Raw genomic sequence first — 15,846 nt, forward strand, 5'->3', positions numbered from 1 at the left:
ATAAAAAAACATAGGGATCAAATCTGCAATTTACCCGTATAAATATAATTTTGATTTGATGCAAGGAATGAGGATTTTGTAGACCTGACAAACGTGGCATGTCGTGTCGGGTTCGTGTCGTGTCAAGACATTAAACAGGTTGAAAGAGCTTGACCCTAACCCGACCCGTTTAATTATCGTGTCGTGTCGTGTCAACCCATTTATTTTCGTGTCGGGTTTCGGGTTAAGGTTTAGACATTGTAAATATGTTGTGTCATGTTGGGTTGAAATATTTTAAAGGTTAGAAAGTAGGATTTGTGGAGGTAAAAATGAAAAAGTAAAACACTGGAGTTATTAGATGGAATGAAAAAATTTATAGTAAGTTTAGAAGGAAAAATGAAAATAGTTAAAGTTAGGGAGTAAAGGGATAGGTGGTGAGGATGACTAAAAGTCTATAACATATAATATATTTATAAAAATATGAAATTTATAACATATAATATATTTATTAAAATATTAAGTAATTTTAAAATTTTGAATATTACTTCTAATTCTCAAGTTTGTTCACTGTAAGTCTATAACATATAATACATTTATAAAAATATGAAATTTATAATAAATAATATATAATTAAACGGGTCATATTCGAGTCATTATCGTGTCGTGTCGTGTCAACCCGTTTACATAAACGTGTTGAAATCTCTGACCCTAACCCGTTAATTTTGTGTCGGGTTGGTGTTGGGTTTTCGTGTCATGTCATGTTTTGTCAGGTTTTCTTGCCATGTTTTGTCAGGGATTTTGACATCGTCTAGCGAATAATGATGCACCACGTCGTAATTGATGGTTTAAAGAGCTTTCATTTGCCAAAACTGGAGTAACGACGAAACGCTAGCATGATTTCATTAATGGAGGAGATGCTGTGAAAGATCCTTACTCCATCAGCTGACAAAAACCCTTACCCTTTTTTCCTTTATCTTCCTAACACTTCCCTCTTTGTATCTAAACAACTGTTGTTATTCGTCTTCAATTCTACCATACTTGGAATCTTGGATCGACCACCATGGCTTCTATTTCTCTCAAATGCTACCTTCTTCCCTCCTCTATCAATAATAACAACAATTATTTCAATTTAAGTTCATCCAAACGCATAATTCGATTGAAGTGCGTAAACCCTAGCCGACGTCGAGAAAAGAACAATTCACGAGCTTCAGTTATCTGTTGTTCTTCAGCTGATTCAGCCGCGTCCGGTTCTGTATCCTCTGGCGATAACATCCCAAGGTATGTTTCTATATCCAACCTCATTTTTTTATTTCAATTACATGAAATAACCACTTTGATTATATGAACCAGATTTCTTCTGTTTACTCTCTGATTTCTTCTTTCATACAAAAACAAAATCAAATTATCTTTCTCTGAGTAAATTGATGCTTGTTAAAGAAGTTAAATACATACACAACATGTTCCAGTAAAATCTCAACTCAATAAAAGAGGAATATATACTTACTTTCACAATTATCGCCGATGCAGCAACTTTTGCATTATAGAAAGTCCAGAGACTGTTAAGGATTTTATTCAGATGCAGACCAAGGAAATCCAAGACAACATAAGGAGTAGACGCAATAAGATCTTCCTCCTCATGGAAGAGGTACAACTTTCATTCTGAAACCATTCTTTGTCTGCAACATGATATACCATTTCTCCTCCTTTCAAACTTGTTGTCTGCACAAAAATTGAATTGTTCAAATTCACAGGTGAGGAGGTTACGAGTGCAACAACGTTTAAAAAACCTTAAACGAAATGAGGGCAGCTTTGAGGACAACGAGATGCCTGACATCCCATCTTCAATTCCTTTTCTACCTTCAGTGGTAAATTACACTTTCTTTTATGGTGTATTACAATTTACAAGCAACTGTTTATATGCTAACAAATCTTTATTTTTCTTATCTTCTATAGACACCAAAGACATTGAAGCAGCTCTATTTGACAAGTTTTTCATTTATATCAGGAGTAATAGTCTTTGGTGGCCTTCTTGCACCAATAGTAAGTTTATCTACATCTACTCAAATGATTATTCTTCTTCCAAGTTATTTCATATGTAATTGTAACATGAAACATTATTTTCATATCAGCTGGAGCTAAAACTAGGTGTAGGTGGAACCTCATATAAAGATTTCATAACCCATATGCATCTACCTATGCAACTGAGGTGCGTGTGAATCAGTTACTATCTCATACAAAAACTAATAAAAGTTTGATTTTTTCAAAGTGGAAAATAACAAATTTATATTAATTCCAGTGAGGTTGATCCGATAGTGGCATCTTTTTCGGGAGGGGCAGTGGGCGTAATTTCTACTCTGATGTTGCTTGAAGCGAATAATGTGAAGCAACAAGAGAAGAAAAGGTGCAAGTATTGTCATGGAACTGGTAAGTTTTCTGCATTACCATATATGCCCTTGTGTTGAGATTTAATGTGAATTTGAATGAATTATAATTTATAGGATACTTGGCATGTGCACGTTGTTCTTCTAGTGGGGTGTGTGTAAACATAGAGCCGATTTCTGTATCAAATGCTTCAGATCGTCCATTAAGAGCTCCCACTACAAAAAGGTGTCTCAATTGTTCTGGAGCTGGAAAGGTACCAAAAAACCATACTTTTTTTTTTTTTTTTTACAGCTGTATATGGTTGTTTCTTTTTGACTTAATGGGTTAAGCCAAAAAATGAACTCCTCTCATGTCAAAATTCATGAAGATTGATTAGTATTGTAAAACTTGTTTTTTGGAAAGTGAGGGTAAAATAGTCATTTGTTGTGGATTCAGGTAATGTGCCCGACATGTTTGTGCACAGGAATGGTAATGGCGAGTGAGCATGATCACAGAATTGACCCATTTGACTAAAGAGCTTCTTGGGAAATGATGTTTTATTGGGTCTACAAGTGTAGAGAGAAGACAGTATAACAAAATTTGTATTCTGATAATTGTTATGAGTTGATGATAATTTTCCGTTTAGATAAACATGATATATGTATCAAAGCTTTTACTGGTGATATGTTGTGTATAGTACACATACAATGCACACCATACGCCTTATATATACAAGAGAAAAAGTTATATACAATGGTTTACTGAATAAATCTATCTCGTGTTATGTATTTTTGTTGGGTAAATTTTGTCTATCAAATAGGGCAATAAGATAATTTATTTTTCAAAGGTTTGCATATCATTTGGAACGCAACCCTGCATTTTTTTTTTCAAAAAAATATATGAATGCTTCGTGTTTGTTTATATGTACTAATACTTATAGAGGCCATGGGGCTTATTAAAAACTATAACATGTCTGTCGCGTATGAACTAGCTTTTTCCAAAAAATATTTTTAAATATACCTTTATATGTTATTTTATATTTGATATTTGTTTATCAAATAGTATTCACCAAACTCTATTACTTTACCGACTAGCTTAACAGAGAAAAACTATTTTTTTAGTTAGTGTGTTCAACACAACCTTATAATCTATTGTTGATCCGACAATTTAAGAATACATAAAAGATATGCTATAAGTACGCTTCTAGTATAAATATTGCTTACAATATTATGATGGACATATTCTAAAACTAAAAAAAATATAAACTTAAATTTATAAACCGAATACTCAAAGATATGTATGGTCTAATTTCGGTGCATAGCTTAATGAGTATTTGGGAGATAATAATGTTTGAAGGACTTGTTTTCTGAAAAGACAATGCTAAGACAATGTTTGACATACCAACTAAAAAAATTAGTTTGCTGAAAAACTAGTTGATCGCAAGAAAGATAATTGATGGCTGATAATCTAGTTAAAAAAATAACGTTTTGTAAAAATAGCAAAAAACATAAAATGACATAAAATGCATGTAGAAAAAGCATTCGGTATAATAAGACAAAATACATAATATACTTCATTAAATTAAATAAAAGTTCATTGTGTAATCCTATATCATATTTACAATGTTATCATGACTATTTACTTATTTATTTTTTTTATCTAATGGCATCTCTTTGAATGTTATTATGATTTATGGCTAAATCTTGAATGATCGTTTGATTCTTCCATTTGTTATATCGTGTTATTGAACAATGTTGAAAATCACATCTATAAGTCATTAGATATAATGTATACTTTAGTATGTGTTGTAAATCACAGGATACCTTTTCTTGGTTTATAATAAAAAGATAAAGATTTATTTGCAACAATTGTTAAAAAGTTTCATAAGTTCGTTGAAAAGCCTACATCTTATAACTTATTTTCTGATTTACCAACCATAACAATCTAAAAAGAGCTCAAAAAAAATAATAATAAATAATAATAACTATGACATGCCTAACATGAATTTTTATACACCAAAATCAAATGTTGAATCTCTTAACTAACTTGATGAATAAAAACATTTAAATATATAAATTTCTTATATGATACAACAAACTAATACTTCTTTTATAAATTTACGTAAATATTATATTTAATCATAAATGTATTTTATTACATGATTATAAAAAATCCTTGTTAGATAAAATCATAATATTATGAAAATATGTTAAATATGTTTCACAATCATAGATTCATAGTCCATATACACTTCAAAGACTCAAGAGTAGGATAAGCCCAAGAATTGAAAAAGATGGGCTTGAAACTTTCATGGACAAAAAGGTACAACTCCAAACCCTAATTACAAACCAGAGTATAAAATCCTCATAACAAACATTTATCAGCCTCGGCAAAGTGGAAAGAGATAGAGAAACGGAAAGATGCAGATTTTCGTCAAAACCCTAACCGGGAAGACCATTACTCTCGAGGTTGAGAGCAGTGACACCATTGACAATGTCAAGGCTAAAATTCAAGACAAGGAAGGTACGTAGTTCTATTCTTTTTTATGTTATTATGGAATTGAAATATTTTCTTTCACTTTGACACGATTGTGTTTGAACCTTTTGAAATTATAGGTATTCCACCGGATCAGCAGCGATTGATCTTTGCCGGAAAGCAGCTTGAAGATGGCAGAACTCTCGCTGACTATAACATCCAGAAAGGTTCGTTTTATCACGTTTTATTATTGTTATTGTTTGATTTGCAACCTGATTCTAAGAATCCCTGATGCGATTCGTAAGTTATGGCATACACGATCCTTTAGAACTCTTGCTGATTAAGATCGACAGTCATTTGGAATCAATTTTGCAATAGTTACTCTAATTTTACAGTATGAGGCTGTTAATCTGATTATGATACTGAATTGCTGATTATGCTATATATTTAATTCTGATTCAGAGTCAACTCTTCATTTGGTGTTGAGGCTAAGAGGAGGAATCATTGAGCCCTCTTTGATGGCTTTGGCTAGGAAATACAACCAAGACAAGACCATTTGCCGCAAGTGAGTTCCTTTTTTTTTTTTTTCTGTATTCCTCTTTCTATCCAAAGGTTGTCATGAATCATTATGATGCTTTTGTCTATTCTTAAAGGGTTTTAATCACATTATATAAGTTAACCAATAACAAATTTGTTTAAATTCCTTCCATATTTTAACAAAAATTGCTTGTTTGCAGGTGCTATGCACGTTTGCACCCAAGGGCAGTAAACTGCAGGAAGAAGAAGTGTGGCCACAGCAACCAGGTTTTTATTGCTTGCACTTTGTTTTTATCTGCAAGTCTTGCATTTTTAAATGTTTCTTCTGTTTACAATTCATGATTTTTTTTTTTAAATTGAGAAATTCTTTTTGTGTGTTGCAGTTGAGGCCAAAGAAGAAGATCAAGTAGGCGCTAGCCCAGTTGTTCTATGTGTTTGGTTTGGAAGTTTCTGCATCATTTCTAGTTATTCTGTTTCTAAACTATTGTAAGAAGTAAAACCAAAGGCTTTGTTGCTTAGTGGAGTTGTTTTAATACTTTAGATCTCTAAAGACATTTGTAGTGTGGTGTAATCTGGATGTGCATTCACATTTTTGGTCATGGATTTTTATTATCAATATGTTTGCTATCTGTTTAGTACCATTCAGAATTAAATGGTTCTCTCTTGCCAGAAATTCAATGGTACCATGTTAGCTGGTTTTAAATTTCATGTCGTTTTTTTTTTGTTATCTTTTATGTTGTTTAAAGTATGGAAAACCTTGTATGAAATATAAAATTTCAGAAAAATATGAAGAATTAGTTTGAAACGACATGAGTTTGTGTTGCCTAGTTTTTGTTTTTCAATGATTTAGGCTGGCATTTGTTTTGGGTACTTTTGCAATTAGGTGGTACCTTGTTTGTAATCAATGTCCAAAACGTAAAATGCTCACCGAAATCTGATGAATATGTGGGAATTGAAATAGATTTGCTTTAATAGGTTTACAATATAGTATGTTTATTTTTCCCAATTAGGTATTAATGAGTTAAAAATAGATGCATGAGCTTCTTCTTTTAAGTGACATGTGTTTTCGACCGATGGCTTGATATCCCAGGATGGGGACTCAATAAGTCGATAGTTATGTATACCACTTATGTAAGGAGGTGTGTATACATCCACATTCCTATATACGATAGTATGTGGTAGGTGACTATATGAGCTATATTTTGGGTGGGAGGGTTTTGTTTGATTTAGGTGAAATTTTTTTATCATTCTTTCAAAAACTTAATTAACCGGTTATCGGGATGCGATGAGAGTCTACCCTGTATATCTGTTGGGGAAGGGATTCAGTGGGTGTGCTTTTAGTCTGTAACACATGAGATCTTTGCCCTAGACCCTAGTATCTGAAAGTGACAACTTCAACATGTATCATATCATTTAACATTTTAAATTCTTTTTACTTTTTGTCTGCAGATCTGAGGAAACCACTTCTATGCCATGCAAACAACGCACATACATATGCCCTTACAGACTGATTTTTTTGGAAGTGCACAAACTTAAAAACGTTTGCGTGTGGTCTTCTTGATACAAACATGGACTAAGGTCTTCACATCTCATTTAAACCTAACAAAAAAAAACATGTAACTCTTTTCTCTCAACGCCTCGATACCTCTCCTCATCATCGATCGTTCCTCCACCAGTCGTCCTCCATCGGTCGTCGTCCTCCTTCCGACTGACCACCAGAATCACCGTCTACCAGACGCACCGACCACCGGATGCATCAGAAGCTCCGACCTCAACAACCATCTACGAATGCAATTCCTCCCTTCTCCACACGACGTCTTCCTCCTGTTTGACCGATTTTCCCTCTCCTTATCCTTCTCCTTTCACGTAACGCTTTCCTTCTCCTTTTCCCCATCTGATTTGAAATCAATTGTGTTTCTGATTTTTGAAGAAATGCATATGAAATCTGATTTCTAGAATATCAATTTTTTTTTCTTGATGGGATGTTTGGTGGATGATTTTTTTTTCATGTTTGTTTATGCTAATTTGATTATTCTGGGATGTTTCAAGATCTGTTTTTTTTTTCAAAATCAAATTATGTTATGGGATGTTTGATGTTTGTTTAAAGTTGGATGATTGTTTGTTTATGCTAAAAATCAGATTATCATTGCTGATAATGACTTAAGATATCAAAAATCAGAATTTTTTTGCATTGGTAATGAGTTAAGAAATCAAAAATCAGAATTTTAAAGCTTTGGTAATCAGAAATCAGATTATGATTTGATATGTTTATTTGGTAATCAGAAATCAAATTATGTTTTGGTATGTTTTTTCAGCCTGCAGACATTAAAAAACAAACAAACTTCTTATTACAGACTGCAGACGTTTGATTCACATCTTCTCTGTTGCAAATGTGGTCCGCAGACTGCAGACCTTGTGACTTCGAAACAACAAACAACACCTTAGTTGTCATTTATTATTTTTGAGGTAAAATTTATGTTTTGAAGGTGTCACGGGTATCCATGGAAGGCAATATGGGAGACCACTTCCAAACAACTGATGACTGCATTTAAAAAAAAAACGAAGATGGCCATCTTCATCGAGCCCCTCCAAACATGGCCAAAGACACATCTATATCCTCATGGTGTTTATATACGTGTTCAAGGTACAATTTACGTTTATTTATTTTGAACGACACAACTTTATCCATTTCTTAATAATATATTTTTTTTTTTTTCAAACTAGCAACTTGCTAGCTAGTCTCTTAATAAAAATGCACATTCAAAAAAATACTATATATTTATACAAAAGGATTTCCCCAATCTTCATTCTACTTGTCATCGGCATAAACAACTGAAACTAAGGTCCTCAATAATTTAATATAAAATATAATTAAACTAGTACCATACTAATAAAAGTAAAAACAAAACAATAATAACTACCTTCCATTTTTTATTACCAACTATCCTAAAAATAGGTAAAATTCTATTTAATGTGAGCCGTCTTCATAGACCAAGCATGCAGTTTTTCCACTGTGATAGTCTCATGCCCATTATTAAATACATACAAACGTGTATTACATGAAGTCGCTATCATCGGATAAACTCTTGATGTGATCACTGTTTTTCCTCCCTCTGCAAAGCTTTCCACGACTGAATGATCAATCAAACTTCTAAGAGAAAGCTTCTTTTTGGTTAAGTCAACATCCACAAAGCCTCCAAATGATGGCTTGTACTCCTTCTCATTCAACGAGGAACTATATATATATATATATATATATATATATATATATATATATATTTTTCACAAAACATATTAAAACTTATGTTAATCCACAAAACTAGATAATATATATGTGGTATATATCTTTTCTCTAATAATTAATAATAGAGAGAAAGGAGAAGGGAAGCTTACGTTGTAGCATCAGAGCACATGAGAGCTTTATACTTTTTGTCTTTAGTTTTGAAGATTCTAAAGAATACAGGAGTGTACTCTTCAAGGTTTTCTGAAGCTAGTGTCATTAAGCCAAATGGCCCAACCCCACCATGTACAATCGCACCTCTAACCCCACAAATACTTTTACCAAGATCATGTTGTGGAAATTTCCTCCATTTTTCATCGTACATCTCAGCCTTTTCCAAATTCTTAAACGTAAAAGTAACATCCACATCCGCCTGTTTTTATATCACAATCAATACATAAAACATATCCAATCATATGTTTAATATGTTGATCTACAATTGTTATAACTATAAGAAAATACAAACCTGGATTGCAGTGATTCCTTCGACTTCAATGGTATCACCTTTGTGAACTTTCACGTTTCTCATCTCTACCTTTTGATGCCTCAGTTTTTCCAATTCCTTGATTGGCCATTGTAGCAAACTATGTCCACTCTCATCCAACCAAACCTTTCGTGGAATTAACTACATGAAGTATATATTAAATCAAGTTATTATAAAGTCAAAAGAGATTATGTCACATACTCACATTCACATAAATAAATACACAATAAATTAAATCACCTGAATTCCAGCCCATCCTTTCGTTATATCTTCAGTGCTAGTGCTCGACTCATTAGCCCAACCCCATACAATCCTCCTTTTCTTGCTCGGATCATAAAACGACTTAGAGGCATAAAAATTTCCATAATCATATCTCAACCCGGCCCACCCATCAATAGATGTGTTATCTGGAATATATCTATCCATATCAAGGTCGTATCTACCAATGGTGTAGTATTCACACCTAGTCACTTCAAGGCTATTCTTAAACACATATTTCACATTTTTACCCAAAGCTGAAGTATCCAGTCCATTTGTTCCTTGAGATGACACCGGATAAAAGTCAGGACATTCCCACATACCCGTATCCGTTTTAGAGTGAAACGGGTGTTTGGCTTTGACCCATGTAACAAAATCGCGACTTCTATACAAATAAGCAATGCCTCGATGCTTGTGTCTACTACCAATGATAATCTTCCAATGACCGTTGTTGAACCATGCAGTTGTGGGGTCACGCCAAGCTGAAATGTTCTCACTTGTTGGTTTGAGGAAAGGGTTGTCAGCTGGTTTGATCCATTTTCGTAGGTATGGATCCGAATAGTTTGCGGGTATGGCATACACTTGGACTTGGTGACCCGGTGCAGGTTTTGGGTCAACTATTCCTGTGTAGAAGATGACAGGTTTATTACCTGGCAAGATTGTAGCGGATCCTGACCAACATCCGTATTTGTCAAATGGTTTCGATGGAACGATTGCGTGTTCAAGATGAATCCAGTTGACCATATCTTTTGATACTGAATGGGCCCACACAATGTTACCCCACACAGCACCTTTAGGATTGTATTGGTAGAACAAATGATAGAGTCCTTTGTAGTACATGGGTGCTGTTCATATAAAGTATAAACCATTGTATCAAATATTGAACTCAATTACATAAAAAGAACAAACAAAATTCTAATTAAAGAGAGAACTTACCATTGGGATCTATGTTGGTTTCATAAAAGTTGTGTCCCCATCGATTTCATACAAGAAAAAGAATGTCATAATTAATTCAAATGCACATAAAACTAACTGTGGATGCAATGCATGTGGAGGAGAAGAAGAAGATGTACATACCATTCATCCAATTTTTCTTGGGTTGGAAATGATACCCAGTTCTGTATGTCTCTTTTACCTTAACAGTGTCATGAGTATGAGTGTGTTTATGATGATGATTATGGTGATGATTATGATGATGATTATGATGATCATGCGTGTGGAAGGCTATGACTCCTCCATCTCTTCCGCCTAAGTTGTTGAACGTTGGTAGAAGACATATCAACAATGACAAACCCCATGAAAACCTACTGAAACCCTGCATATTACGTTGTGGAATTGACGAAAGAAGATGATACAATATTGTAATGCATGTAAGTGTAAGAAACGAACAAGAGTTGGTGGAAAGCAAAATTAAGATTTAGGAAGAATTTATACACAAAGATGAAGTTTTTCATAGATACACATTTCCGTATCTGATCTTTCGCTAAATTCGTTAGAGTGAAACTTATTTTGCTGTTCTATTTTCATTTTTAATTATTTTCCAATTTTAATTATTTTAATAAATAATAAACTTATGAAATAAGGATTATAATTAATATTTTATATTGAGTTGTCTTGATCTTAAAAAAGATATATTATTATAAATATATTTTTGGCATATATATGTGAATTTTAATACCATAAAATACAATGTCATTCAAACAAACGTGTATAATCTGAGAGAAACATGCAAGTCTTTTAGGTCAAGATTTCGAAATATTCCTACTACAAGTGGACATGAAATGGTCATATATTTTAGAGAAAATAGTACTTATAAATGACAAAATCCTAATATTTAGCGATTTTCATTTCAAACAATGACAAACTTATATGGTTCTTTGGTTATCATTGAACGAATTTTGAGGACAGTATGAAGTAGTTATAAATTCAGTCCATTAGTTGTAATGCAAAAACGTATTTTGAATTATAAATATATATAAAATAAAAGTATTTTGACAAAATCCTTATAAGTTGTGAGTTGTGACAATTTTTCATTTCATATCCTTGTTTATCTTACTTTTATTTCACGTTTGGAATGCAACAATAATGGTGGTGATATGGAACTCAATGTCATTAGATATATTAATGTAATATTTATGAATCGATAAATACAATCCCTCTTTTTTAACATATAAATGGCATAATACCGATCCTTGAATTATTCCCAACCCTTTTTAAAACATGACATGAATTGACAGAATTTAATTGATACGAGCCGTCTTCATGGACCATGCATTTAGTCTCTCAATTGTTATGATTTCAGAACCGTTGTTAAATACATGTAAATGTGCATTCTCAGCAACTGCCAGTGTCGGATAAACCCTAGATGAGATAACTGTCATCCCTCCTTCTGCAAAGCTTTCTATGACCGAATGATCAATTAGACTCCTAAGTGAAAGCTTCTTCTCGGCTAAATTGACATCCACAAAGCCCCCAAACGATGGCTTGTATTCATTTGGATTCAATGAGGAACTGTTTTTATTGAAAACAAAACCAATGTTAGTCCACTTCACTAATAACATTTGTAATCCCTTAATTTAATTTGTTTTTTTTAGAAAGAGGACTTACGGAGTGGCATCAGAACATAAGAGAACTTTATGTTTATTGTCAATGGTCTTGAAAATTCTAAAGAATATAGGAGTGTACTCTTCTAGCTTGCTTGAAGCTAGAGTAAGAAGCCCAAATGGCCCAAGCCCACCTTGAACGTTTGACCCCTTTATCCCACAAATACTTTTAGCAAGATTTTCCACTGGGAATTTCTCCCATTTTTTATCATATAATTCAGCTTTATCCAAACTTGAAAATGTAAATGTCACGTCTACATCCGCCTGTATTTATAAATTTATATCACATTAGTTTAATAATCAAACATCATCATCATATATTCAACTTGCTATAATTACTTCAAGGAATACAAACCTGAGCCGATGTAATCCCTTTGACTTCAATGGTATCACCTTTGTTGACTTTTACGTTTCTCAATTCTACCATTTTACCCCTTAGTTTATCCAATTCACGAATTGGCCATTGTAACAATTTATGTCCACTTGGGTCCAACCAAAGCTTACGTGGAATCAACTATAAAAAAAACATAAAAATCAAAGTAAGTTTAATAATTAAAAAAAAAAAAATCAAGTCACTATATAAATACGATAAAATTACATGAATTCCAGCCCATCCTTTAGCGATATCTTCATTGGTAGTGCTTGATTCGTTAGCCCAACCCAACAAAATCCTCCTTTTCTTAATCGGGTCAAAAAACGTCTTGGAAGCATAAAAGTTCCCATAATCATATCTCAACCCGGCCCACCCATCAACTGACGTGTTATCAGGGACATATTTGTCTTTAATGACATTGTATGTTCCAATCGTGTAATAATCAAACCTAGTCATGTCAAGGCTAACCTTAAAAACATACTTAACATCGTTACCTAATGCTGACGTATCCAACCCATTTGTTCCTTGAGATGATACTGGGAAAAAATCTGGGCATTCCCACATACCAGTGTCACTCTTCGTGTGAAATGGATGTTTGGCTTTTGTCCACTTAATAAAATCTCGGCTTCTATACAAATAGGTAATGCCTCGATGGTTGTTCTTACTACCAATGACTACTTTCCAATGACCATTGTTGAACCACGCTGTTGTGGGGTCACGAAAAGACGAAACGTTTTCGTGTGTTGGTTTGATGATCGGGTTGTTGTCGGGTTTGATCCATTTTCTTAGGTAAGGATCCGAATAATTGGCGGGAATGGCATAGTTTTGGACTTGATGACCTGGTTCTGGTTTCTTGTTTATTATACCTGTATATAAGATTATTGGTTTATCGCCTGGTAGGATTGTGGCAGATCCAGACCAACATCCATATTTATCGAATGGTTTCGATGGTACGATTGCCGGCTCCAACGGGATCCAGTTGATTAAATCGGTTGACACCGAGTGGGCCCACACGATATTGCCCCACACGGCTCCTTTTGGATTGTATTGGTAGAACAAATGGTAGAATCCCTTGTAATACATGGGTGCTGCACATATGCAAAAATTAAAAATAATAAATTAATTAAAGTTAACTAATAAAAATCATCTTATCATGTGTATATAAATTATTTACATTAAAAATAAGCTTACCGTTTGGATCTGTGTTCAATTTGATATAATTTCGCCCCGCATCGGTATCATGCATGGAAAATGAAACATGATTAATTTAATCACATATAAAACAGAAATTGAAACTATTTTAATACCTAGTTGTTCATTAGTAAGAGTATCAATCACAAATTTCAGAGTGTTATATTATAAACTAATGTATTTTAATAATTAATCAAAGAGTATTTGTTTTATTATCGAATAAATCTAAAGAGCATTGACTTATACCAGTCTTTTGGGACAGCGGCAACAATGTGACAGCCTCTACGATTTATAGTTAATAATGTAAGCTGTAAGATCTTTTAATAAAATAGACAATCAATGGCAGAATCAAATATTGACCCTATAATGTCACAAGTTACATATATAATATATTTAGGGTTAGTGACGATCTAATTTTTTTATTTATAAATAGATTAAATTAAATTATAATTTTACTTTAGTTATTAACTATGCTTATTCATCATAAGAAAATATGAATTTATTTTTATATTATTTTCATAAAACCCTATTTCAATAAATAAATAAAAAAAAAAAATCTTCGTGAGAATTAATGACTATTAATCACCATCACGGATCTAATGAAATATGAGGTACCAAGATGGACCAGAAATGAAGTGCAAATCACAAGGAAAATATATTACTTCTTTTATAAAATTCTTTTCAGAAATGCACTTCATTAATCACTCAATATATATATATATATATATATATATATATATATATATATATATATATATATATATATATATATATATATATATATATATATATATATATCACCAAATTAGCCAAAAAAAAGCTATCCTTTTCATGTATTTAACTAAAAAAAAAACATTAATTAGTTTTTTTTTTTTTTTTTTTTTTTTGTTACGGGAGAGAAAAAACCATATACAAATTATACATGAAATATATTATAATCACAAAACATCCATAACAAAAGTTGATTTAATACAACATTAACTTTTACAATAATAATAATAAATATAATTCTATACTATATTAAGATATACTGTTATTAATATTCAAAGAAGGCAGGCTCTTTCGGTCAAATAGCTCTCCTGACTCCTGAACCTCGCATATAATTAAAATGTGAATGCACAATGTTTTTCTCATGAAACCATAAAATATTTTTAATTATCAAATAATTAATTTAACCTCGTAATTGACCCAAGCCTTGCAAGTTTCAAAGCGACAGCTTTGTGAAGTTTCGAAACCAAAAGCAATTTTGGAAGAAAAAGAAGCAATAAAACACAGTTTATGTATGTATGTATGTATGTATGTACGTACGTATGCATGTGAGAAATACTACAAATAAACGACGGACGATCATTCATAAATAGTACGAAACAATTACGTGCAAATGAAAAAGAGACATACCGTTGATCCAATTTTTTTTTGGTTGAAAGTGATAGCCAGTTCTATAAACGTTCTTAACGTCCACGACATTATCAATTCTATAGTTGAGGTGAACCTTGTGGAAGGCCATAACTCCTCTTCCATTGAGATTAATGTTCAACATTGACAAATACCATAATAATAATGGCAAAACCCGTAAATATCTATTGAAGGACCTCATCATATAGAAACAAGATTTTGAATCTTAGAATATGAACATATGAACTCGTGCCTTTCACTTTCTCCACCAAATTAAGAATATATATGAAAAAAAAAAAAACAAAAGGGGATGGTTATCGATTCGAAGGGTTGGACTCAAAATAAGTGAAAATACTTGCTAGTGTCGGAGGAAGAGAGAGAGAAAGAGATGGATGGAGAAATTGAAGAACTAAATAAGTATTTATAGAGAGAAGGTCTTTATCCGCATCCAGATAAGGTTAAATTTCTTTTACTTTGACCCAAATCTTAATTTGCTTATATATTTCAATGTTTAATTATGTTTCATCTTGTTTTCCAAATGTTATATATATATATATATATATATATATATAGGAGGGTTCAATTGAGAAAAAAAAAGGTTGAGAATGGGGGAATCATTCTCAGCCACTCATTTATTTTTGCAGCAAAAGCCTCCGTCGTATCAACGGAAATGGGAAAGAAATAGACATGTGTTTTCCAACAAAACATGTTTCCTTAAACTATGCTAAGCATTACCTTAATATATACAAAAACATAGTTTTTTCGTTTTTTTAATTTTTAAGAAGCTATTTTTATCGAAAAATGATTTTAAATATACCAAAATTCATGATTTTTTATTCTCTACAAATAGACATTCATATTGATATAGTTTTAAGATAAAATAAAAAATTTATTTTTTTTATATTTTCAG

General features: G+C 32.3%; 4 protein-coding genes across 5 annotated transcripts; 2 read left to right on the forward strand and 2 right to left on the reverse strand.

The window, feature by feature from the left end:
* The first annotated feature begins 857 nt into the window (after positions 1-857).
* LOC145140800 (protein ORANGE-LIKE, chloroplastic-like) lies at positions 858-3,110 on the forward strand. Its single transcript, XM_079074189.1, has 8 exons — positions 858-1,257; positions 1,507-1,624; positions 1,731-1,844; positions 1,933-2,019; positions 2,109-2,185; positions 2,276-2,403; positions 2,478-2,614; positions 2,797-3,110. Exons 1-8 carry the CDS (start codon positions 1,040-1,042, stop codon positions 2,872-2,874), a joined length of 957 nt encoding a protein of 318 aa, XP_078930315.1. The 5' UTR covers positions 858-1,039; the 3' UTR covers positions 2,875-3,110.
* Positions 3,111-4,704: 1,594 nt separating this feature from the next.
* On the forward strand, positions 4,705-5,968 carry LOC145138742 (ubiquitin-ribosomal protein eL40 fusion protein). The gene is made up of 5 exons (XM_079072771.1): positions 4,705-4,863; positions 4,956-5,042; positions 5,278-5,380; positions 5,553-5,619; positions 5,736-5,968. The coding sequence occupies exons 1-5, from the start codon at positions 4,761-4,763 to the stop codon at positions 5,760-5,762; spliced, it is 387 nt and encodes a 128-aa protein (XP_078928897.1). The 5' UTR covers positions 4,705-4,760; the 3' UTR covers positions 5,763-5,968.
* A 2,208-nt stretch (positions 5,969-8,176) lies between these two features.
* On the reverse strand, positions 8,177-10,214 carry LOC145135955 (beta-fructofuranosidase, insoluble isoenzyme 2-like). The gene is made up of 4 exons (XM_079070173.1): positions 9,357-10,214; positions 9,099-9,257; positions 8,746-9,005; positions 8,177-8,587 (listed from the first exon to the last, which is right to left on the reverse strand). The coding sequence occupies exons 1-4, from the start codon at positions 10,212-10,214 to the stop codon at positions 8,317-8,319; spliced, it is 1,548 nt and encodes a 515-aa protein (XP_078926299.1). The 3' UTR covers positions 8,177-8,316.
* Positions 10,215-11,466: 1,252 nt separating this feature from the next.
* Positions 11,467-15,332, reverse strand: LOC145140778 (beta-fructofuranosidase, insoluble isoenzyme 1-like). Of its 2 annotated transcripts, none has more exons than XM_079074166.1 (5): positions 14,940-15,332; positions 12,576-13,438; positions 12,333-12,491; positions 11,982-12,241; positions 11,467-11,885 (listed from the first exon to the last, which is right to left on the reverse strand). In XM_079074166.1, the coding sequence occupies exons 1-5, from the start codon at positions 15,139-15,141 to the stop codon at positions 11,615-11,617; spliced, it is 1,755 nt and encodes a 584-aa protein (XP_078930292.1). In that variant the 5' UTR covers positions 15,142-15,332; the 3' UTR covers positions 11,467-11,614. The 2 variants fall into 2 exon arrangements, with proteins under 2 accessions (XP_078930292.1, XP_078930293.1); XM_079074167.1 differs by lacking the exon at positions 14,940-15,332 and adding an exon at positions 13,542-13,669.
* Between the last annotated feature and the right edge of the window lie 514 nt (positions 15,333-15,846).

This window comes from Lactuca virosa, chromosome 9 (assembly GCF_052849685.1).
Source record: "Lactuca virosa cultivar CGN04683 chromosome 9, Lactuca_virosa_CGN04683_v6, whole genome shotgun sequence".
Taxonomy (NCBI): Eukaryota; Viridiplantae; Streptophyta; class Magnoliopsida; order Asterales; family Asteraceae; genus Lactuca; species Lactuca virosa.